This window comes from Podarcis cretensis (genome assembly GCF_951804945.1).
Source record: "Podarcis cretensis genome assembly, chromosome: 6".
Taxonomy (NCBI): Eukaryota; Metazoa; Chordata; class Lepidosauria; order Squamata; family Lacertidae; genus Podarcis; species Podarcis cretensis.
The window spans coordinates 43,748,557-43,773,509 of record NC_137175.1 but is presented as its reverse complement, the minus strand read 5'-3'; the positions used below and the strand labels follow the sequence as shown (position 1 = coordinate 43,773,509).

Below are 24,953 nucleotides of genomic sequence, written 5' to 3'. Positions count from 1 at the left end.
ACATTAAGCATTGTTGAACAGTGAACTCCAGTTGGGAGGCAGCGTAACAATGACACAGGGTACGATGAGGAAGAAGAGGTAACTCAACTGAATATTCTGCTTCCTGGGCTTCTCAGGGTTCTAATATGTGGCTGGTTTTACCTCTGGTATGACACAAGAAAATGCAATCCACCACCTGTTAATTCAAGATAAATTTCCATCACAATTGTCAGGATGCCCACATCTCCATTTTACATTCAGGAATTGAAGCCCAAAGCAGCATGAAGCAACTTTCTCCAAGGCTACTATGATGGTCTATTTTGAGGTCTTCCATTTCCCAGCCCAGCATCTAAATTAAAGTCTTGTGCTTTATCTATTTCTACAGGTATATGACCCCCCCCCCCCAACTTCCTGGTTCCTTTGCCTAGTAGAGATGGGTCTAGGCTAGGCTATCCAAATGGTTCATCACCTTGCACAATGTCAACATGCAAGCCAAGAATATATTGCAATTGTGTTTTGAGTAGGATAAATAAGCCTTGTCACTAAACCGAAGTTCTGAAAGTACACAGTTTCAGTAGAAAGCATGAAAAATAGCCAGTACATAATTCCATTTCATGTTTTGTTCCCACCAAGTCACTTGAGAATTTTTTATTAGTTCACATCTCAAATAAATAATGTTGCATTTAAATTGAGAAAATAAAGGAACAAAAGTCCCCAAAACAGATTTTTTAAAAAATAATAATGGGGGTGGGGGGAGATGATACTGTTATGTTTATGCTAGTGCACTCGAAAAAATGAGTTACAGCATAGCTAGTGACCATGTAAGGATGGCAATGAGACATACAAGAGGCAGAGTCTCGCTTCCTAACTACAGAGACAAGCCAGAATGATGGGGGTGTTTCATATGAGAAGACAGGCATAAACTTTTGACGTGGACAATATCAGTCCATACCCAGCACCAAATTCAGAGGGAGAACTAGTGTTTGTACCTGTTAGCACTGTGTTCTGCAACAATGTTAGATCAGAAACTCTTGCTTGAACCCATCACCATTCCCAATTAACAACAAAGTACCTACAATTGTGTTTGCCCACATCCATTATTTGTTCCCCTTGCTTTTACCGTCCTGCATCTCCCTTGTGACTTTCCCCATTATTAAAACTTTAGAGTGTGAGGTCCTCGGGGCAGGGGCCTGTCTTTTTTATTCACTTGTAAAGAGCCAGGTATCTTGAAGGTACTGTACTATATTATTACTACTACTGTTATTTATGAGGGCTATTGCATGCATTATAATATTTCTTAGCTTTGGTGTAAATTTACCTGATCGTTATTCTTTCTTGGCACTCTACCTTCAAGTACTGTTTCATTTCTAAACTGGAACACGGTACCAAGAGACTCAGTTTGAGCACACATTACAAAGCCATGTGAAAACTAACTTTCCTGGAGCTGCTGAAACCACCCAGAGTGTTATTCATGGACAGGTATAGCCTGTGGGACTTTTTATAGCCATTGCACTGTTTTGCTTCCAGCCTTTATTCAGAAGGGTTCTTTAATCAGTTGAGCCAGAAGCAGGTTTGCCTTTTATTCTCAGGCTCCCTCCTCCTCCCTTCAGAATCCTTTGTAGTTGTGTGTGGCTTCTGCACCTCCTGCTGGCACTCGTCCAACCACCTCCTTCTCCACCCCCCACCCAGTTCCAGCTTTCAGGGTTCAGCACTAATGCCACCGAGCTAACTTCCCCAGAACCGCCTTAAATATTCCCTCCCCGGCAGCTGCCTCTCCTGGTCCTATTCCACAAACTCCTGAGTTAAGCATCTGCTACCCCAGCACTGCAATGCAGCAGTCACTGACCAAAATGAAGTTCCGAATGAGCCATTCTTTGAAAGACATGAGCCCCCATAGCAAGAATGACAAGGCCGCGACCCCGCTGCCTCTGCTCTACAGCCTTGCAGCATCTCCTGGAAAATCCTACCTGACCCGACGGTCCGCTCGGAACTTGAGCATGGTGGCAAAGTCTCAGCTGCGATCCCTGCCTGCAACCATGTCCCTGGAAGGTGGGTGAAAGGTAAGTCTTCCTGGAGCACAGCCAGTTCCCCTGTGCCCTTAGGAAATGTGCCATAACGGAAAGTCCTGTGCCGGCAAGGATAGGGATGTGGTGGTCCAGTATGCTTCCCCCATCTTTAAACTTCTCTACTCTCCTTGAGTTCAGGGAAGACAGCAGCTGCTTTCTGTCTTTCTGTTCTGATTTCTGGGCAGGCAAGAGAGAGGGAGAGAGAGGGAGAGGGAGAGATCTGCTGCCTCTCCCTCTCTCAGGCACCAGGGTCTATCTAACCTAGTCCAGCCTCATCATTCAAACAATGCTCTCAGCCTCACATGCAGCAATAGCAGCAGCCAGCAGGCATTGCAAAGGAGTGCAGGGGGGGGGTGGAGAGAGAGAGAGAGAGATTTCAAGCTCAGTTCCCCCAAGGAGAGAAAGGTGAAGGGTATACGGACACCGGCATGTGTCCAAATACACACACACACACACAGCAGGTGCAGCAGGAGACAGCTTGTGCTTTAACCTGATCAGAGTGTTTTAGGAAGAAGGGCTTTTTGTAAAGGCTGAAGGTGAAGAGCATAAAATGCTGGCATTTCCCTTAGCAAAAGATTCTTGGGGAGCTGAGCTCTATAGTCCTAGAAACTCTGTCTGACTGATCTCCTATCTTAAGTACGCTACAACGATGATGCCCATAAATAGATATTTGGTTCTGAAACATGCCTTTTCCATGCCACCCTTTATCTAAGACTCAGTGTGAGCTGCAACACCTTCTTAAAATCAAGAAAGAAACACCATATGAAACAGCTCATTTAACAGACGCACAGATTTTTATTTTTATTTGCTGCTCCCTTTGTTCAGGTTTGCCACCAAGATTTCCTCCTTGATCCTGTCTTGCTTCACTAATGCTCCTTTAATGTCAAGTGGTCCTAATGCCCTTAAATTGCTCTCCATGCTGGCTTATTAGGCCATATTGGTTTTGATTAGGCTAAGGCAATTTAATGCTGCATGAATCTGAAAAGTTCAGTAATTGTATTATTTGTACACTTTGTCAGTCTTTCTCCTGGACCCATAATCTAACTACTAATGCCCTTCCCTTCCCTTATTTGTTATATGAAAACTCTGCACTGCTTTCTGACCCACAACAGTCCTCCAAGCCACTAATAACCCACAGAATAAAAATGTCTAAAAGAATAAACAGCAGGACCATCTCAAGATCAAAGCACATATAATAAATAACAAAGACCCATGGGCAGAGAGCAGCAAGCATTTGCGCTTCCAACCAGAAAAGTTTTACAATAGGAAGGTTATATTAACAAATCTTCAAAATGGAAAATGTGTTTTACAGTTGACTGCAGACAGAGGAAGCATATTCTAGACTGCCTGCTATCCAGGCATTATCATTCTAGATGTGCAGGCCCTGACTGTCAGGCTACAAGCCTATGCACATTTATTTGTGACTAAAACCCACTGCACTTAGTGGGATTTCTGAACAACAATGCAATAAATAATATGCTTTCTATGCCTGGCTGGGTAGAAAGTCTAGGTTTGCCAGCCCACTCACATTCTACTAACTCAAAGCTAAGAATTCCTGCAACATACTATATCCTGTTCTTCAAGTGACACCTTTAGTAACATTATGTGTATTGGTCTTGAGAGTAACCTCTGCAATGTTCATGATGACGATGTATCTCATTTTTCTTTCAAACTCAAAGCAGCCAACAGGCAAGAAATATCAAAACACAAACAATGAACAAAACAGTAGCAATAAAATCAACCTGCAAACAGCATCAAGCAAGCAGAATCCAACCAACAGTAACAGGAGTGCACAAATATGAGAGAGAGAGAGAGAGAGAACTACCAACCAACAACTGAGACAACTGTGTTGAAAACTAGAAATGGAAGGCTAGCAAGTGATTGGAATGCATAGGAAGGCACACATAGGAGAAGGCAGAGATTAAGGTGCTCAGATTCCAAACATTTAGACCTACAAAGGTAAGAATCAGCATCTTAAAGGAGGTCCAGAGGCATTTAACCCCAATTTTACATCCAAACCTTTTGCTACTAGGGTGTTTATTGGGAATGGAAGGATGAAGCATATGACTCAAATTTTGCATCGTTACCTGTTCATTTTCTGGAGCAGAATGTGGGGTGGGACCACTACACTAGCTCCTGGAAGGTGGGTCACTGTTGCAAGGCAGTGCTGTAAACTGGAAGTGTAAGCCAGTGTTCCTGCCTGTGCGTTTGCACCACACTGACTTCCCCGCAGCCTATCTCCTGTTCCTCCTAGCAATCAACAGTGAGCCATCTTCAGGGAAGCTGGCATGAATGCACATGGTAAGGGCACAGTTGACTTACCAACTTAAGCAGGTGAAAGGCACCCCTAGTCAGTGCTACCACCTTCCTAGCCTTCGTAAAACAGTGCCAGGTCAAGGAGCTCCCCCAAACTAAAAACCTGTATCTTGAGGAAGAGTGCAACCCCAGCCAAAGCAGACTATATACTTCTCCCAGGATTGACTGATCCCCTCACAACAGCACTTTGCCCTGTGCAGAATAAGGTACAGATTGTTCACCTCCCATCAGATATGAGACATCTGTCATACTATAAAAAAGATAAAACCTAGAAATCAGCTGCAGGGTCCCAGGGTGTGGTCTGAAGGCATTTAGGGCCAGCACCTTGCAGAAGCTAAGCAGGCCTGGGTCTGGTCAGGGCCTGGATGGGGGACCTCGTGGGAACCAGATGCACACTGCCTTGGGTTCAATGCCAAAAGGAGGGTGGAATGTAAATGCAAGACAATAAGTAAATACAAAGCCCTCACATTGTATAAACCTCCCAATCATAAACATGTTTTCTCAGAAGCAGGTTGCCTAGTAGTAATTAACCAAAATGAGCCACCATGAAATCACTGGATTAAACCAATATCAAGAAGAAAATTGATTGGTCTCACTCTGCCTTCATAACAATCAAACCAGTCGGACTTAAGGAAGGCAAAGTGGGCATGAGGATTCTCCCTCAAGCCATTCAATGACATTTGAAATAGAAATTGATGAAGGCAGTAAATCTCAGAGCCATTTCAGATATTTTAAAATGCATACATTTAATCTTATTTTTTAAAAAAAGCTTGGTAGTACGGTATATATTGGCGTTCTTTCTAAAGGAACCTTAGTGGCACATTATCCTCTCTCTCTCTCTCTCTTTTTTAAATAATATTTATTAAAGTTTCAACAATTACAGAAAGAAAAAATAAACATACCACATTAAACAAAAACAAAACAACACACCACAATATAAAAAAGAGGAAGAAAAAAAAAACAGAGAAATAAAACCCATTAAACAAAAACAAAAACGCAAAAAAGAAAATGCATCAGATCTTCTCATTACCATTCTTTCATTAGCTTATTTCCTTGACCTCCTCACACCTCCCTTTTTTGTATTCTAGGTCTATTATCTATTTCAGCAAATCCTTTCCCTCTTTTAAAATTTTTGTCCTGTAAATTGTCTTAATATAATGTAGGTTTACTTTTCCTCCCTTCACCAATTAACAGTCAGTTATTCCCAAATCCTTTATATCCTTCCTGCTAAAATCATATAATATTGTTCCAACATCCTTCTAACAGATATTAATTTTACAGTGTTTCTGTAAATAGTCTTTAAATTTCCTCCAATCTTCCTCCACCGACTCTTCTCCCTGGTCTCGGATTCTGCCAGTCATTTCTGCCAGTTCCATATAGTCCATCACCTTCATCTGCCATTCTTATTATCCTCTCTCAACAGAATGGAGGGGAATAGATTCATACCCTCCAGCATGCTGAATCCCAAAACCGGGTTGTGTGTCTTTCACCCACGCAAGATCGCAGAGCCCAAAACACACACTTTTTTCTTTTATTTATTTTATTTTATTATTTCATAAAATTGATATACTGCTTGACTGTAGGAAAACCTCAAAGCAGTTTACAAATAAAATTATCACTAAAAGCTTTCTGACTGTAATTAAAACCTACACTGCTATAAACACAGTTCTCCTGTACAGAGTTTAATAAATGAATTGATCTAAAAAAATCATTTTTATTGATTGATTTTTTAATACAAGAAAGAAAAAGGGGGGAATATACTAGCCTACTGTACAAAGGTAAAAGTCACATTTGTCACTGTCCCCACTTTTGCCTCTGGCCCCACCAAGCCCTGGCATGTGGCCCCTAGAAGGCTGCATGGAAGAGTATGTGGCCCCTAGGCTGAAAAAAATTCCTGGCCCATGATTTAACAGCACAACACTCAAAGACCTAAACAGGCAACAAAAAACCAGTTGTTTTAATCAAGAGGTTCATGAAATGCAAGATATTCAGCAAGGGGGTGGTGGAAAGATCGCCTTGCTAATATTTCCTGTTTTGAGAGAGAGAGCTTGGCAAATGGTCCTACTGGAACAGTGTGGGTGGACTGCACTCAGCTTCAAAATAGGTAACTTACCGTATCTTTAAAGGTCAAAAATATCTATTAGTGAGCAGCATCACTCGTCACTGAGGATGGCAGGCTTGCGGTACCAAATATCACATGCCACTTGGAAGTGCACTGCATGACTTAGCTAGGGGAAGAACTGTATTTTTCCCAACATCACAATGCAGACTGAATTCACAGGAAGTGGTACATTGTGGTCTATTATTACATGAACAAGCCTCAGGCTCATGTGCTCTCCCACTTTGTTTCTTCTCCCAGTGCGGCTGCAAGGAGGAGATGATTGATTGACTGATTGATTGATTGATTGAATTTTTATACCACCCTATACCCAGAGGTCTCAGAGTGGGGAATGGGAAACATTCAGTTCTCTTTGTAACTAACTGCATTTAGTGTTATGTCTGAACCTCCATAAACTCTGGCTAATCCTTAACTATGGCTTACTGATATAAGTTGATTTCAAACATTGGTTTCAGAAGCAGACATTATAATAAACCATAGCTGAGATTAACCTAAGGTTACCAGACATCCCCGTTTCCCGGGGACAGTTCCCAGATTTACAAATCAGTCCCCTCACAAAATCCATTTATTTAGTAGGAAGTTGAAAAGTGTCCCAGGATTAATTGAAAAAAATCTGGTAACCTTAGAATAACCACAGTTTAGGGTTTGGGCATAACATTAAACTGCAGTTAATCAACAACATAAGTGAAACTTTCCAATCATCTTGCAGAGGAGAATTGGGGTAAGCTGAAACAACCGGGATCATTCAGTTTGTAATTTAAGGGTTAATTTTGTTAATGTTAAAGTCAACTAGCCAAGCAGAGGGGTAGGTGGAGATATTGCTGAGCAACCAAGCACAGTGGTATGATCCTCACCAAGGGTAGCATGTGCTCTAACTGGCTGTGCAGTTCTGAGAAAGTTTTCCTCTGTATGCAGAGCCGTCTTTTCCATACGGCTTGGTGGTTCATTGCGCCAGGGCGCCGGCCTCTCAGGGGCGCCCCAGCGAGTGGGGGAGCTGCACGGCTTTGCCAGCGGCCTCCCCTTTCCCTGCACGCCCACCAGCTGCACCCTGTCAAACATATGGCTGGCGGGCGCACGGCTTCCCTCCCAAGCTTCTGTGGGGATTGCTCTCCTGCAGCAGCATGAAGAGTTGCGCACCCCCCATGGCTGACAGTGCGCAGCTTTGCTGCCGCCCCCCCCACTATCCGTGGTAATTTGGGGGTGCTGAGCAGATATTTGCACCCCGGTGATGCACATCTGCTAAAGGCGGCTCTGTCTGCATGTTTGGTTGAATGTCTCCTTGCTATGTACACAGCCAGAACTAAGAAAGACAAAACCTGTCTGTTTACTTCTCCTCAAATTATACACTGTTCTGTTCAGTTTCCTCAGTAAAGTGACTTTTCTCTCTGGGTTCCCTCTGCATTCTATATATGACTTTGCTAACAAGGGGGATGTAAGACTCACTCATATTATAATAAAGGTAAAGGGACCCCTTACCATTAGGTCCAGTCATGGCTGACTCTGGGGTTGCAGCGACTAAGCCGCTTCTGGTGAACGGAAACACCATTTACCTTCCCGCCAGAGCAGTACCTATTTATCTACTTGCACTTTGATGCTCTTTCGAACTGCTAGGTGGGCAGGAGCAGGGACCAAGCAACGGGAGCTCACCCCGTCGCAGGGATTCGAACTGCCGACCTTCTGATCGGCAAGCCCTAGGCTCTGTGGTTTAACCCACAGCGCCACCCGCATCCCTTTTCATATTATAATAAACATAGTTTATTACTACATATGGATACGGTCACTTTTTTTGTACATCCTAGGAGAAGTGTTAGATACCCTGCTTTGGGAGAACAAATCTGCATTCCTTCCAGCAGGTACAGAGAACCTGTAGCCCTTCAGATGTTGATGTACTCCAACCTCCATCATCCCCAGCCAGCAGAGCTAATAGTTGGTGGTGATGTGAATTGTAATCCAATATATATGGAGGGTACCAAGTTGAGAAAGGGTCCCTACAACTAATAAGTAACAACTGTGCATTTATTGAACAACAAACAAAAAAGATCATCTGGAGGAAAGACCTTCCAATAAGCCTGATTAGTTCTAGTCTGCAAGCCAATAAGGAAAGGTCCTTATATTGACCCTGTTATTGGTTGCAAGCTTTTCCTAGCTCACATCTGTAAAGGCTTTGTAGTTTTGGATTTAAAGGAGAAGGTGTGGAATTTTGCATGCACACTCTCTTCTTTGACAGAAAAAAATCCTTTAAAATTAATTTAAGCAAATCAATATTATAACACACAGCTAACAGAGAAGCAAGTATGAAGCATTTTTTCACTACCCATGTGAATATCTCCAGGCTATGGCCCTGGCTGATTTTAACCCCTTTATGACTTACCAGGGTTTACTTCCTGGAGTGGTAGCATAGTTTATGAATGTGAAGCATAGTTTACGAATGTGAAGTAGTTACAAAGAAAGTATTTCCAAACATGTGCAGAGTATTCTTTCTTAATTCACTTCTTAATGATAACCATAGCCTCATCCTTGTGATGGGGACACATTGCACAATGAAAACACAAAGGGCTCACACACAAACACCCCTTTCAGATTCAGCCCATGGCATGCTGACTTCGGAGTTTTACTGGCACCCACAGTGTCATTGAGGGGGCAGAGCTATTCCCTGCAGGCCCCTTTGCAAAGTCTGGCAGGAAACATCTGGAGATGGTGTCACAGAGTGTGTCACACAACAAGGGGATTCACAGGCAAATAAATTTCACTGAATGTTGCAGCACCAGGTCCACTGGTCTTCAGGTGATGGGTTGGGACCCACTAGTGGGTCACGCCCTAATCCAAGCTGGGTCACAACAGGAGCACTACCACCATGCAAATATAAATGGTGAAGGATTAAGGAATGGGTCCCTGAATGCATATTTGGGTCCTGGGTCTCTAAAATGTTGAAGATACCTGGCCTAGCATATTACCACATTGTTTATGAAGGCTAGAGAGGGGCAGGTGGCAGCAAGCTTTCCATCCTTCCATCCTTCCTTCCTTCTTTCCTTCCTTCCTTCCTTCCTTCCTTCCTTCTCTCTCTCACACACACTCTTTCTTTGTAAAAAGAAGGTAATTGCGGGGTAATAAATTTTGAGTGAAGGTATCACAATAGTATTTTTCACACATGACATTGAACACAGTCACAAGCTACCTCTACACACGTACAAGTGTTTGTGTAAAAGAGTGCACACTTGTTCATTTGTGCAGCTCAGCTACTGTGGAGACAGGTACACAAGCATGTGACTTACTATCCAAGTGTACAGCTCTACTGTTAATGTGCACATATTAAATCCTCACTGAATGTGGGAATGCCCCTAATGGCTTCTACAGACAAAGAGATCTGGCGTCCGTTGTTCAGTGTAGTTGTAATGCTGAAATATAAGGGGCAACCCTGGTGTTCCACTGGGCATTTCTGAAATGTGGCATTTCTTTGAAAGGAAGGTGGAGGTGATTCTTTTGCCTCTGCCTGAGCACAGAATAAGTTTCAGCCTAAGGAAATAGGGCTGACAAGTAAAAGAAGGTCACCTTCACACAAAATTTATTACCTCCGCAGCTGCCTCTTTCTTATGGAGAGTATCATGGGGATGAAAGGGACAGCTCCTCTCACCAGCCCTCACAAATTAGGCTGTCTGACCTACGCATCTCCTTGCAGCATGACCCATCCTGTCATTCCCAAGCACAAGCATAGATGGGCTCTTTTTCTTCCTTGAGAAAAATAGACCTGCCTCCCCAAAAGGGCATTGTTAATGTCCAAAGTGCTTAAGTCCTCAGTTGTTGCAACCATTATGGCAGCACGAGGGGCTATCACTATGTTGCTACAAGTGGCTTCCTGTTCCAATCCATTCTCAAAACAGGCACAGTGTACTGCCCATTTGACACCCACAGGGACCCAGAAGTTAAGGTTATTAGCCACAGTGTCCTTATCTTCAATACAGTCCATGGTTGGGAACACACGGTTCCTGCACATTGGCTGATGCAACAAGCAGTGCTAAAAACAAACCCATCGGCATGCACACCTGACCCCAAGCTGATAGTGCTGTTTTAGAACTGGCTGAAACCCACAGATGGGATTCTCCACATAAACACACACACACCCATCACTAAACTCTGCCATTTGAACTTTTCCAGCCTTCCCATCACTAAACTCTGCCATTTGCAACTTTTCCAGCCTTCCCATTAAATTCCTAGAATAAAAAAAAAAGCCACAGGCCTTTCATTAAAAATATCACCAGGTTGATAAGCTTAATGGTGCACACTTCATTTCCATGCCCTTCCTGCCACTGGAAAGATCTGGATGAGTGAGAGGAAATATCTACCACTTGCTATCTAGGAAGGCATAAGCCATCACCTTCTGAAGTTGGGATTTATAGGTGGTGATTTAAATTGCTCTGTTTCATGGAATCTCATCTTCATCTTGGCTCAATTGACTCAGGTAAACCGCAGAGTCTGACTCCAAGGCTAGACACTCCAGTGATCTATCCATAGCTCTTCATAAACATCACCTACAGCCTACATAAATATAATTTCTGTGCCCATAAATATCAGCCTTATGTAACCCTTCATAAATAAAGGCATCCTGTGTGGGTACGGTTCTGTGATTTCTGCAGTCAAAGAGACAATAGATGCATGTGCTCCTGGAGAGACAGGGATCACTGATGGGTTCTATAGATGCTCTCTCCCTTGGGCCATCACAGTACAGATAGATACAGATACAGATACAGATACAGATACAGATACAGATACAGATACAGACACAGACACAGACACAGACACAGACACAGACACAGACACAGACACAGATACAGATACAGATACAGATACAGATACAGAGATATAATAATAATAATAATAATAATTTATTATTTATACCCCGCCCATCTGGCTGAGTTTCCCCAGCCACTCTGGGCGGCTCCCAATCAGTGTTAAAAACAATACAGCATTACATATTAAAAACTTCCCTGAACAGGGCTGCCTTAAGATGTCTTCTGAATGTCAGGTAATTCTTTATCTCTTTGACATCTGATGGGAGGGCGTTCCACAGGTCGGGCGCCACTACCGAGAAGGCCCTCTGCCTGGTTCCCTGTAGCCTCACTTCTCGCAATGAGGGAACCGCCAGAAGGCCCTCGGCGCTGGATCTCAGTGTCCGGGCTGAACGATGGGGGTGGAGATGCTCCTTCAGGTATACAGGACCGAGGCCGTTTAGGGCTTTAAAGGTCAGCACCAACACTTTGAATTGTGCTCGGAAACGTACTGGGAGCCAGTGCAGATCTCTCAGAACCGGTGTTATGTGGTCCCGGCGGCCACTCCCAGTCACCAGTCTAGCTGCCGCATTCTGGATTAATTGCAGTTTCCGGGTCACCTTCAAAGGTAGCCCCACGTAGAGCGCGTTGCAGTAGTCCAAGCGTGAGATAACCAGAGCATGCACCACTCTGGCGAGACAGTCCGCGGGAAGGTAGGGTCTTAGCCTGCGTACCAGGTGGAGCTGGTAGACAGCTGCCCTGGACACAGAGTTAACCTGCGCCTCCATGGACAGCTGTGAGTCCAAAATGACTCCCAGATACACAAGCAGATACTTATTTGAGGCCACTATAGAGTGTTGGACTACGACCTGGGAGACCAGGGTTCAAATCCCTACTCAGCCATGAAGCTCACTGGGTGAGCTTGGGCCAGTCACTGTCTCTCAGCCCAACCCACCTCACAGGGTTGCCATGAGGATAAAATAGGGAGAGGAGAACTACGTATGAAGCCTTCAACTCCTTGAAGGAAAAGGTGGTATACAAATGTAATAACTGCCATCTTTACTAGGCATTGGGGATCAGCACTGTGTAAAAGCAGAGAGCCCTGCACTGTTCACCTCCATGAAGAAATGCCATGAAGCACCTCAGACAAAAAAGGTTAACTGACAGCCAGTCACTGCAGCACTGATGGCACTCAGCAAGCTGCTAGACTGGCTCCTAGCTGGGTCACCTGCATGTCTTCCCTTTCTTTCTGACTCACAGGCCTTGAGCGGGAGCCTCTTAACATGCCCCACAGCTACACCTTCCTCTGCTAATTGCTTCTGCTGTTGACCACTCACGTAGGTAACTGGGTATCCTCTTTTAATTGCACTGGAAGTACAGGGAACAGTATGCCAGGGACTCACGACCTGCAATCCTCCCCCTTTTGAAGACGAGGCTAAGATTATTGCAGACTTAGTGAGACAGATCAAATGGCATGGCCCATTGACTGCATGGATCAACAGACTTGTGCAACAGCCTACAACATTGAAAAATGGTTTGGGTGGGAAAGAGGCTCACTAGCAGTATTTGGAGGCAGTAGACCTCTGTTTACCACTTGTGAGGAATCACAAATGTTGCCCTCATGTCCTGCTGGTGGGCTTCCCATAGGTATTGGGTTGGCCACTGTGAGAACAGGATGCTGGACTAGATTGGGCCTTTGGCCTGACCAGCAGGGCTGCTCTGTGTGGCAGGACACTGCTAGTAGTGGCACTTTCTCCCTCTTCTTCCATGAGGCAGGTCCCCCCAGGAAGATTACCCAGTAAGGAAAGTGGCCCTCAGACTGAAAAAGATTCCCCACCCCTGAATTAGTGCCATATGCAATTGTAGAAAGAAAGAAAATATAACACTAATACAGCATTAACCAAAACAACAAAAAATCTGGGTGGTTTGAGATGGTGGTGGTTATTGTTAGAACAGGCAAGCCATTCTATTTATGCTGCCAAGACTAAAAATATGCTAAAAATATGCAGTAACTCAGGTTGCACAAGCCTGGGCCCGCGGCAGGTGTTTTCCCCTTCTTGCATCACCATTTCCTTGAGCTGGGTTGGCTGGCAGACACAAAACATGCCTCTGTTCCTGGGAGGAGGAACCAGAAAGCTTTCCTCAGAGATTCAGTGGCCTGGGGCGAGGCTCATTCTGGGCCATCCCAGGCCACAGCAAAGAGGCGCGTGGCTCGTGAATAAAATCTGTTGCTTTGCTTCGCAACTCCAGGGTGTGCAGTGGAGCATGATGTGTAGATGCTGGCAAAAAGCAGTGCATGGAGCATGGCAACCTGGAAGCAGAGGGGGCCCAAAGATTTGTTTAGTGAAGGAAGAAGACGGTCTGCAATAGCCACGCTGAAGCAAGAGGCCCCAGGCTTCTGCACTGTTAAGGAGAGGGTCTAATAAGCAGGAGGTTATGACAGGAATTCATCTCTGAGAGAGAGGCAAAGGGTTCTTCCAGGTAGGGACTTAATACAGTGGTACCTCAGGTTAAGTACTTAATTCGTTCTGGAGGTCCATACTTAACCTGAAACTGTTCTTAACCTGAAGCACCACTTTAGCTAATGGGGCCTCCTGCTGCTGCCGCACAATTTCTGTTCTCATCCTGAAGCAAAGTTCTTAACCCAAGGTAATATTTCTGGGTTAGCGGAGTGTGTAACCTGAAGTGTATGTAACCTGAAGCGTATGTAACCTGAGGTACCACTGTATTGCAAATGGACGGTTGGCAACACATTGTGGATTGTTGTTGTTGGTTTAAAAAAAAATTAATCAGATTTTCCATGGAAAGTCTAAATCCAGATTAAATTATGTGAAAATTTGCATGCACCAATCCCAGAATAAACCCCCATCTGGAAGCACCTAGGCCATGTTGCTAATGCTGCACAGTGGAATAGCCAGGGAGTATTAAGCAGGCAAGCGCCAACACATGAAGTCTTAAGCAAGCAAGCCCTAAAATGGGTTTCAACTAGCCATAAAGTTAATCCTATTAGGTAAAAGTTGATTGTTCCTGCTCTAAGCAGGCTCCATGCTTGCAGCAGAGATTATTAGGATCAAAATCAAAGATCATTTAAATCTGGCAAAATCCATTTTTTTAAAAAAAGAAATTAGTAAAAAATAAATAAATGCAGAATGTAGGTGTGTCTCGCCGTTCTGCATGGTTGATTTCAATTCATGGCGTGCAACTGACTGACTAGGAAAGGGTTACAAAAGCAAATGTTTGGGCTCCGAAAGGCTTATCTGTGTTTGCTGCTGTGGACCATTTCAGAACTTCCTATTACACAAAAGTAGATAAATCCTCCTGGCTACCATTTGAACCTGTGTGGCTGGTTATCCCTTGCTTTTATTTGCTGTCTGAAATTGCTGTGTTGCAAATTAACAAGCAGAGGACTCTGGGGAGGAAAGTTAATAATGGAAGGAACAAAGACGCAAAAAGCCCTCAGCACACAAGGGCAGGGCACTTCCGCAGCCAGCGCCGCCAGTCCTTAGAGCTGAGCTCCAGGAAGCAGGCACTAGGAAAGACACATGTTAAATGGAATCTTCTTCATTTCAATTCTCAGGTGCTCCTTTTACATATACATTTTTCTCACTGTAAGCCTCAGCAAAGCATTTCAGCGGAGTTATGGTTTAAAAGTGACTCAGTTCTCTGATTTGCAAAATGTCACTAATGGCATCCTACAAATTGGAGAACCTAGTTGTACATCAAGAAAACACCCTCAAATTCCATAAATATAACATTTTTTTAAAAAAAAAATCTACACAGGAAGTGCCTGTCTTTTGCTCACAGGGCACCATTTAACTGAGCTGACTCTCAGCTGTTTAATATATGGTGGGTGAACATAAAAATCTCACCTGGTGTGGTGTAGTGGTTAGAGTGTCGGACTACTACCTGGGAGGCCAAGGTTCAAATCCCTGCTATGAAGCTCATTGGGTAACCTTGAGTCAGTAACGGTCTCTCAGCCTAACCTACCTCACAGGGTTGTTCTGGGGATAAAATTGGGAAGAAGAGAACCATACTGTATATGCCACCTTGAACTCCTTGAAGGAATAAAATAAATGAGTAATAAATAAATAAAAACTGTAGTTTTACCTTCAGAAGAAACATTTTCCCTGCTTGTCTAAGAGTTTTACTGTAATGTTAAACTGATTTGAGGGTTAATCACTTATTTTGAAGAGCAAATCATTACCCTGATTTTTAAATGTTAGCCTAAAAGAAACATTTGCATTTTTCAAAAAATAAATCTGATCATAACTTTAACCTTGGAACATATGCCCTCAGAATCTTATCTTAAGGGATTCCAGATCTGGTTTTCAAAATTAAATTGGTTTATGACATTGGAAAGTCTGTCTGGCTAGTACAATATGCTCCTGAGCCCTACAGAGGGCAGCCTGGAGCAAATCCATGTTGTGCTGACAGCTAGGATTGATGCGGTTAACTGACCCTGGTCAAAACCCCTATGTATAGTATATACACACGCACTAATGGAAACCATCCCTCAGAGCCTCCTCAGTCACTGGAACGTCTGAGATTCTTGCATATCCAAGATAAGTCTGTCTGGAAGCAGGAGAAATAACAACCTAGCTGGGCTGCCCCTCCCCCCAGATGAAAAGCCATTGCAGTAGTGGAACCTGGTGTGTGCTAAATAAAAAAGAAGGATGCTGGCAAGGAAACTGGTGTGCAAGTCCTTATCTATTCCCACTTTGCTCCTGACTGGGCTTGCCCGCCCAATTCCTGCCAGGTCCACGTTCCGGAGCTTTTCAGCATCCCCAAAACACAGAAATTATTTCCCTTTGTTCTGAAGAGGTGCTGAGGCTGTGATAAAATTCCAGCACATCCTGCAGTTGGCTTATGTTTAAATGCACACGGTACATTTTCTCCAACTCGGCTCCAGGTTCATTTCAGGCACTTAGGCTCAACTGCTTCAAAGCAATGCAGAAAGGTCATGGCCACCCTATGATTGGACAGTTTCATGGAGGAGAAGGTTATTGATGGCTACGAGCCATGATAGTGATGCTCCGCCTACATGTTTGGAGGCTGTAATGCTTCTGGATTCCAGCTGCTTGAGTCCTGCTTGTGGGCTTCCTAGAGGCATCTGGTTGGCCACTATGAGAACAAGATGCTAGACTAGATCAGCCATTGGCCCAATTCGGCAGGCTCTGCTTATGTTCTTTTCAGCAATCCAGCATCCTCACCCAGCATCCTTGGGTGGTTGCTAGTGGTCCAGCACCTTAACAGGTCCTGCTGCCATCCTAATGTCTACCCATAAGGAATGGAGATGTTAGGCAACTGGGAACTGACCCATTTACTACCAAGTTCCAGAGCAACACGACTTTGTGGGCCATGAAAATGGCACCTAACTGCCACCTTATTGCACCTTATTATGGAGAGCCAGTGTGGTGTAGTGGTTAAGAACGGTAATCTGGGGAACCGGGTTCGCGTCTCCACTCCTCCACATGCAGCTGCTGGGTGACCTTGGGCTAGTCACACTTCTTTGACGTCTCTCAGCCCCACTCACCTCACAGAGTGTTTGTTGTGGGGGAGGAAGGGAAAGGAGAACGTTAGCCGCTTTGAGACTCCTTAAAGGGAGTGAAAGGCGGGGTATCAAATCCAAACTCTTCTTCTTCTTCTTCTTCTTCTTCACCACTGCTGCTGCCATCAAATCAACCCACCAACATACAAGGGGCCCATCAAGAATGCACTTTTTTGAGGAGACCCTCAATCCTGGAGCCAGTCTCTCTTGAAAAGGATTTAAAAACCACCACGACAGAGAGGCCTCTGATCACGAAGCACTAGAAGATAGAATGGGTCTTGCAGCCTAAAATTTTCTGCAACCTTTGCAAAAGCAGAAACTGAAACTCTTTATCAGGAAGGTTCTCCTGTGTTTTTGACACACAGATCTGGACTGCCGTAAACTAAGGAGCCAGGATGGCTGGAATCCAAACCAATCTTGCATGTTGGCTTCTCTCTTTGTTTTCATATCCTTTTCTTCACCTCTCTCCTCTCCCTCCCTCCAGAATCCATATCGTTCCTCTGATTAAAGAGCTGCTCGCTTATTTGACTGCATTTCACTCAACTTGCTGCAATGGATTTGGTGCTGAAAAACTGATGGCATTAATCAGACTAAGTACTCTGGGGACTCAGGGGTTAAACCCTCCTGTTTTTTTTTTTATCAAAACCTGACCTGTATCCTGGAAATGTGCTGGCACCTGGTGACTTACATGTTGTTGTTGTTTTAAAAGTGATAGGAATCTCCTATTTAATGTCCTTTTGCAGGTTTAAAAATAAGAATATAGCCACCCACTAAGATTTCTGTGTCATAAGATTGGAATCTAGACTCTCTTGGTGATTCTGTGACATCTTGGCCAACAGACTGAGCAGATAACTAATGCTTTAAAAGGATGCATCTTTACAACATCAGACAGAAATCCAGAGTGGAGCTGCCTCACAGGCATGAAGGAGGGGCAAGCCTTCACTGGCTCCATATTGTTTGAAGGATGGCCTGGAACTAATTAGCACTTTATAGAAAGAGGTACTGCATGAAAACCATCCACTCGCTGAGATGCTGCAGGCACAGGGAAGCTTCCAAGTTAAAGAGATATTCTCCCTTCTGTTTACAGAACTGTTGAGTATCCTGGAAACAGCTGGTGGATCATTTATGAGCATTACACATGAATGCTCATAAAGCAGCAGCTGATAAGAGAATCGTGTGATATTGGTTCATGGATCTGCAGGCTCATCAATAAATGCAAGGCAGAATATCAAGTGATGTGATATCCCTTGCAACAACATGTGAGCAATTCCAGGCTCTCTGCCTGTGCTTCTGTCCAGCACACTTATGCAAATGACTTCATTTTTTCTGAAACTCAGCTCTTCGCCTGTATTTTAAGGGCTTGTGAAGATGAAAAACAGGGAGAGACTGGGTGGCAGGGAGAGAGAGAAGCGCCATTATAGCATAGCATTTGGGGCGATCTCTGCACAAGATAGAGGGCTGTGTTTGCACATAATGCTAAGCTAAACAATGGCTTCATGAAAATGTGCAAGCTCCTGGGAAGGAGATTGCCTCTGCTTTGCTCCTTCCCAGGCCTTTTTGCTCTGGGCAGTGCAGCAGCTAAGCTAAGGTGCTATCTGGACCCAGGATCACAGTTAAGCTCTCTTTTCCTTAACCCTTGCAGTCACTTTGCTCTGTACCAGTAATGTCTCGGTATGCGATGCGGGAACAAGGAGGCCAGATCTATTGCGCTGCCCTTCCCCACCAGCTGCTCCTGGATGTGTATGTGACTTTGGGAAGCAGTCACCAATAATGCCTCTCCATGCATCCTTGCTAACATTTCCCACCGGAAGGAAAGCAAAGGCGACATCCTTGATTAAACTGATGGCACATATGGGAGGCGCTTTACAGAAAAACCGAACAATGCTGTACCTAATCCTCCTAAGCTGGTCCTCAGTACCTGCAACAACAAACCTACCCCACTGCTGTTGTTTCATTGCATGAAATCTGGTATTGGTGGGGAGAAACCCATATCTCCTTCTCTACAGCGAGGATTACGAAGCCTCAGCATCCTGCCTCCACCTGGTACCAACCTGAAGGCATCTGCACAGCAGCTGCTTCTGGCTCCTTGAACAAAGGGGCACAGCCTGGGGCAGCAGGTTTAAGGCAGATAAACATACCAAGGAAAAGAAACAGACTCTCCCCCACCCCTCAAAGTCTTTAGCCTGATAAAATGGCCAGGAGCACAAAGGGAAGGCTTTGTCTAGGCCAGGGAGAGGAATCAATCAGCAGAGAGCAGGGAAGGAGAGAGGTGGTGGATTTATTATATTCCATGAACGTACAATAATAAACAGACATCTGATTGCTTGCTGTTTTGTCCCCCCCCCCCCAACAGGCATTTATTACTCCTTGCCTGGAGTGCTTTTTAGCAGTGCTTTTTAGACAGAGGCAGCATCTTATCGCTGGACATTGCTCAACCTATGCTCCTTCCCATCCAATACCACGGTCCGTGTCTTATTTATTTTCCCAAGGCAGATCGACAGGCAGCATGTAGCGGCAAGACCTCCCATCCTTGATCAGTGCATCGCAACCTCAAGGAGGCTGCTGTGAGAGAGGCGGATGAAACTGCAGTCACAGTCTGCCTCCAGTCTCCTGCAGGGCCAGGCACTTACAGCTGGATCCTCTTTGCAAAGAACACAAACCTCATAGCCAAGGAGCAAGCTGTCGTGGCCATTTGCCCGCAACAGAGCCCTGCCTGATTTATAGCAGCTGTGGAGCCAGCCTGCTGTGTCAAAGGGCCCTCCGCAACACCCATCACTTTAGGATCTGAGCACTTCTAAATTGTCCCATAAATCCTAAGGAAGTGGCTTTTCAAAGGTGTTCCATTCCCATTTACAGGGTTTCGCGACCATCTAGCCTAGCAGTAGTCAGGGAGAACATGACAGATGATGCCACAGAATTTGAACTGTCTGAAAACAGGATCTCTATTATGGGGAGCCTGGAAATCTAACATTCCTTGCTGCCAAAGTACACTCGATATGACCCCAAGTTTGTGCTCATTTGAAATCCCAGCCATGCATGTCCATTTTGATGGATCCAGGAAGAGACACTATGAATGTTGATTCCAAAATTGAGATTTTCAAGTGCAGGAGTCAAAGCAAAAATGTCAGTAACAGAAGACATGTGATTAGCATGGCGGGGGGGGGGCAGGGATTCTTCAACTTTGTGAATTAAACCCAAATGGCTAAATGGCTTGCACAAATAACTAGCCCTTGGGGAACATATTCATAACGTCTGAGTCATGCTACTCTGTTTCTCATTTATTCTGTCTTATTTTCATCTTTACCAGCTAGAGGGATGACCTGATTTAGCAAACTCTGAGTTTTATAAAATGTTCATAAAATCTGGCAACCTTGCTCAACAGCAGGATATATACATCATTAACTCATCCCAAAGTATTAACAACTAAATTGAAACATTTACACTTGGCATTAAAGCACGTTCGCCTATCTTACTCTCTCTTTTTTTTCTAACACCTGATCCAGCAATCTGGAAACATATATGAAGCTCCCCAGACTGCAGGGACTCCCCCCCCTCCCCACATGTCAATTCATCTTATTTCTTTAAAGCAATTTACCAAAAAGGTGAAAACTAATAAAATAAACAGCTGATGCAATAGCATTGCAAATTCTGATAAAATAAAGCCGTTTAGCAATTCTAGTAGCTGATGTACAAAACCAGCCAGGTTAGGAAAAACCAAACAAAACAGATTAAACACTAAGAGCCTACTGAACAGGATGAACTTAGCCTGACAGCTGAAAGATAGTAAAGGCGGTGTCAGCTGCCTCTCTGTTGGGCAGGCCTTAGCCTACTCCACAGAGGTTTGGTGGAGGAAGGAGTTCTGCAAATGCCTAGGAAGGTGTGTGCTGAGACGCCTGCCCTACTAAGAAAAGCTTGTTGTGGGAGCTTTGTTTGTGCACACAAGGATATAGGAGATGCCATCCAGCTGTGCATTCATTTCATCATCACCGCTATTATTCAATTTACTCATCACCTTACACTGAAGCTTCAAGGTGACATGCAGTTAAAACTGTACAAAACATAGCATCCAATATGCTATAAGTTGCAATCAGTACACATGCATAATGTTTTATTGCATTTTTATGTATGTTGGAAGCTGCCCGGAGTGATGGGGCAACCCAGTAAGATGTGTGGGGTATAAATAGTAAAATTAGCATTATGGAATGGGACATCCCTATTTTCATCAGAGAAATGTTGGCAGGTATGCAACTCTAATGGCTTCCCCCAAAGAATCCTAGGAATGCAAGTCCATACAGCTGCAATTCACAGCACCTCTAACAAACTACAGGTCCCAAAATTATATGGAGGAAGCCATGCGCTATAAATGTACGGCATGGATGTGACCATATTTGAAAGCTGGGAATAATGGTTTATTAAAGGGTGTTTAGAAATCCAGGGGAATGGAGGAGTGATAAAAGGACATCGGCTTATCAGGACATCTGAATTCAACTATATCAGGGTGGAAAACTTCAGGCTTGGCAGGGAGAACGTGGCCCTCCAAGCCTTTCTATCTGGACCCTGTCCCTCTACCCTAGCCACACATACCCCAGGACCTGCTCCATACCATACTAAGGCACCTTTCTATGTTATTTTGTTTTCTGTAGCTGAAGCCGTTCCAAAGCCTGCAATTTTGGGCCAGAATGCAGTCTGTTTTGCAAAAGTGAGAGTCACATCTATTGCTCTGCCATGTTTGCATCTAGATCTGCCTGTTATGAGCATGTGGCCCCCAGAAGGCTGTCTATGGAAGAACATGGCCCTTGGCCCCAAAGGATCTCCCACCTATATCATCAAAAGGAAGAGAGTCTGATACACTGAACCACCACATACAGGATTCCTAAGACAACAGCTAGTTTCCTGCTATGACCATTATGTCACTGGGGGTGGGGGGTGGGAAAGAAGCTGTCCGAGAATAGGACTGCCTTATTGACATTGCTCAAAGCGTATGTAGATGGTGCTGCACCTTTCTGAGAATCGAGATACGAGGCAGCCAAGAAGATGTGGGTTGCCAAAAATTAGCTCAAGTGCCTGCTCGTGTTCTGGCTCTCTGCAAACATCATATGGCTCACAGGCCTTAAAAGCCTGGCCCAGGTATTGGCAGATTTTGGGGGAATTTTAAACATCACCATCTGCTGGACTTAAAACATTAGAAGAGAAAACAACAGCTAAATTCCATGTTCATTAAAGTCAAGCTGAACACTGTAAGAAGAAACCACAGGATGGAGAATTTTGGGGGGAGCACAGAAAAAAACAGACCTACAACAATAAAGCATCCTGCATCCGTCAAAGTGTGGTCTTGGGTTTGTTCCTGTGCAATATTATTGCTAAGCTGTCTTACTTTCTGTTCCGCACCAGCCTGTTAGATAGGGCCAGGCGGAATAGGTGAAAGGATAGAGGATAAAGACTATCAACAGCTGCTAGCTACAAGGGCTATGCTTTGCATCCACAGTAGACAGGATGCAGTATGCTTCTGAATAAGGGTTGCTGGAACTGCAGAAGGGAAGAATGCTCCTGTGCTCATGTCCTGCTTGTGGGCTTCCCACAGGCATCTGGTTGAGAACAAGATGCTGGACTAGATGGGCCATTGGTCTGATTTAGCAAGGCTCTTCTGAGGTTCTTAAGGGCTGTAGAGCAACTGCAGTGGCAGAGCAACTGCTTTGTATGCAGAAAGTCCTGGATTTCAGCTCCCAGTATCTTTGGCTGGGGGGCTAGAAAATACTCCCATCTGAAACCCTGAGAACCACAGCCCATCTTTGTAGATGATACTCAGCTAGCTGGACCAACTGTCCGATTTGGTATAAGGCAACATCCTAAGGGATGTTGTAATTACAAGTGAAGAACTGAACCTCGGGGATATGAACTTCCCAGGGATTACTGAGTGGTGACATTCTGATGTAATGCTAAATCATGTTTCAGCGCTATGCAAACAAGCCTAGCTTCCTGCCAGGAATCTGGGCTTCCTCTTCTTCTTTCTGCATATCACACTTTAAAAAGGTAAAGGGACCCATGACCATTAGGTCCAATCGTGGCCGACTCTGGGGTTGCAGCGCTCATCTCGCTTTATTGGCCAAGGGAGCCGGTGTACAGCTTCCGGGTCATGTGGCCAGCATGACTAAGCCGCTTCTGGCGAACCAGAGCAGCACATGGAAATGCCGTTTACCTTCCTGATGGAGCGGTACCTATTTATCTACTTGCACTGGCGTGCTTTCGAACTGCTTTCCCCTTAACTTCCTGGGCTAGGCTAATTTAGGTAAAGGTAAAGGTACCCCTGCCCGTACGGGCCAGTCTTGACAGACTCTGGGGTTGTGCGCCCATCTCACTTAAGAGGCCAGGGGCCAGCGCTGGCCGGAGACACATCCGGGTCACGTGGCCAGCGTGACATCGCTGCTCTGGCCAGAGCCAAAGCCAAAGCCAGAGCCGCACACGGAAACGCCGTTTACCTTCCCGCTGGTAAGCGGTCCCTATTTATCTACTTGCACCGGAGGTGCTTTCGAACTGCTAGGTTGGCAGGCGCTGGGACCGAGCAGCGGGAGAATGCTCAGGTTCGCCAGTCTCTGTCTCTTTTTGTTTCCCAAGATATGAGAGATTGAATAGGCCTATAACAGCCTGATATTTTAAAGGTTGGTCTTATTTGGGAGTATCTACGGCATGACTCTCTGTGGCTTCTCTTTGTTTCTCCTTAAGACTTAGAACTACAGAGAAACTTTTTATTTTTTACAAACTTGGGACACATAAAAATCGCCCACAGTTTCCCTCACTGCAACTGAAAGAGCTGCAGGCAAGCAGCACTAGTTAATAAGCCATCAATTTTTCATGATGCACAGTTAAATTACCAGCTCAGTTGCTTCTACCCCATAAGGTGGAATCAGCATCCTGTGCCAAGCCCGGTGCAATTTCGGAGGGGCCCAACCTCTTCCAAGTCATCTCCCTAAACTGCTAAAATTATGAAATACTTTTTTGCCTTTTGAACCTTTAGTACAGATAAAGGGTGCTGGAGAGAACCTTTAAAAAATACTTGGGATGAAAAAAGAGTCTATGGGGGGAAATGGAAGGTAAAAATTAAATATATACTACTGTGTGTGTACAAGGGACGCGGGTGGCACTGTGGGTTAAACCACAGAGCCTAGGACTTGCCGATCAGAAGGTCGGCGGTTCAAATCCCCGTGACGGGGTGAGCTCCCGTTGCTCGCTCCCTGCTCCTGCCAACCTAGCAGTTTGAAAGCACATCAAAGTGCAAGTAGATAAATAGGTACCGCTCCGGCGGGAAGGTCAACGGCGTTTCCATGCGCTGCTCTGATTCGCCAGAAGTGGCTTAGTCATGCTGGCCACATGACCCGGAAGCTGTATGCCGGCTCCCTCGGCCAATAAAGCGAGATGAGCGCTGCAACCCCAGAGTCGGTCATGACTGGACCTAACAGTCAGGGGTCCCTTTACCTTTTACTGTGTGTGTGCTTTTGTGTATGTCCAAAGGGTGTATGACTGTGTGTGCCCCCTCCCTCACCCACTACAGGATGTGGCCCCCAACTGTTCTCCATCAGTGTAAAACAGCCTTTGGCCAGAATAGATTTACCCACCCTACCCTACCCTAAAAGGACACCTAGGCTGATATCATCTTCCAAGAGACCTTTGTCCTGCTTTCCGGTGGTGAAATGTATCAGTGTGTCTAGCTATAAACCAGAAAGTTGGTGGTTCAGGTCCACCCAGGGATGGCTGTGGGCAGGATTCCTGCATGGCAGGGGGTTATACTAGATGATCCTCAGGGTCCCTTACAACTCTATGGTCTATGAAAAACTAATTCCCATCTACCCTCTGCCTTTTTTAAAAAATACCCCATCTCAGTCTTTCCACTTTACTTTGGTGTATGTGTACTATTAATTGTTTCAGACGTTTCTGTTGCTTTAACTGACTGGTTTGTGTGATGGTGATGTTTTATGAATTGATACCTCCCTGGAACCTTTTAGGATCAGGTAGGCTAATAATAATAAGCTACTAATAAAACAACAACAGCAAACGCCATCCATAATGTCCCCCATCATCTTCTCTTGATATCAGGAACAGCATGCCCTCTCATGAAACATAGGAACACAAGAAGATGCCTGGCAGCAGCGGTGCATGAGGTGGTGGTT

At 44.8% G+C, this 24,953-nt stretch overlaps 1 protein-coding gene across 13 annotated transcripts in view; it reads right to left on the bottom strand.

Annotated features, from left to right (window-relative positions):
- The window catches only part of PLEKHA6 (pleckstrin homology domain containing A6), a 197,362-nt gene that overhangs the window by 73,878 nt on the left and 98,531 nt on the right, over positions 1-24,953 (bottom strand). Inside the window, exon 1 of one of the 13 annotated variants that reach the window (XM_079982337.1) lies at positions 1,947-2,250. The exons of the other annotated variants lie outside the window; for them this stretch is intronic. Within the exon in view, the coding sequence (XP_079838463.1) occupies positions 1,947-1,978 (32 nt within the window). The 5' untranslated portion in view covers positions 1,979-2,250. Of the gene's footprint in view, positions 1-1,946; positions 2,251-24,953 lie in introns of those variants that run through there. 13 annotated transcript variants of the gene reach the window in all.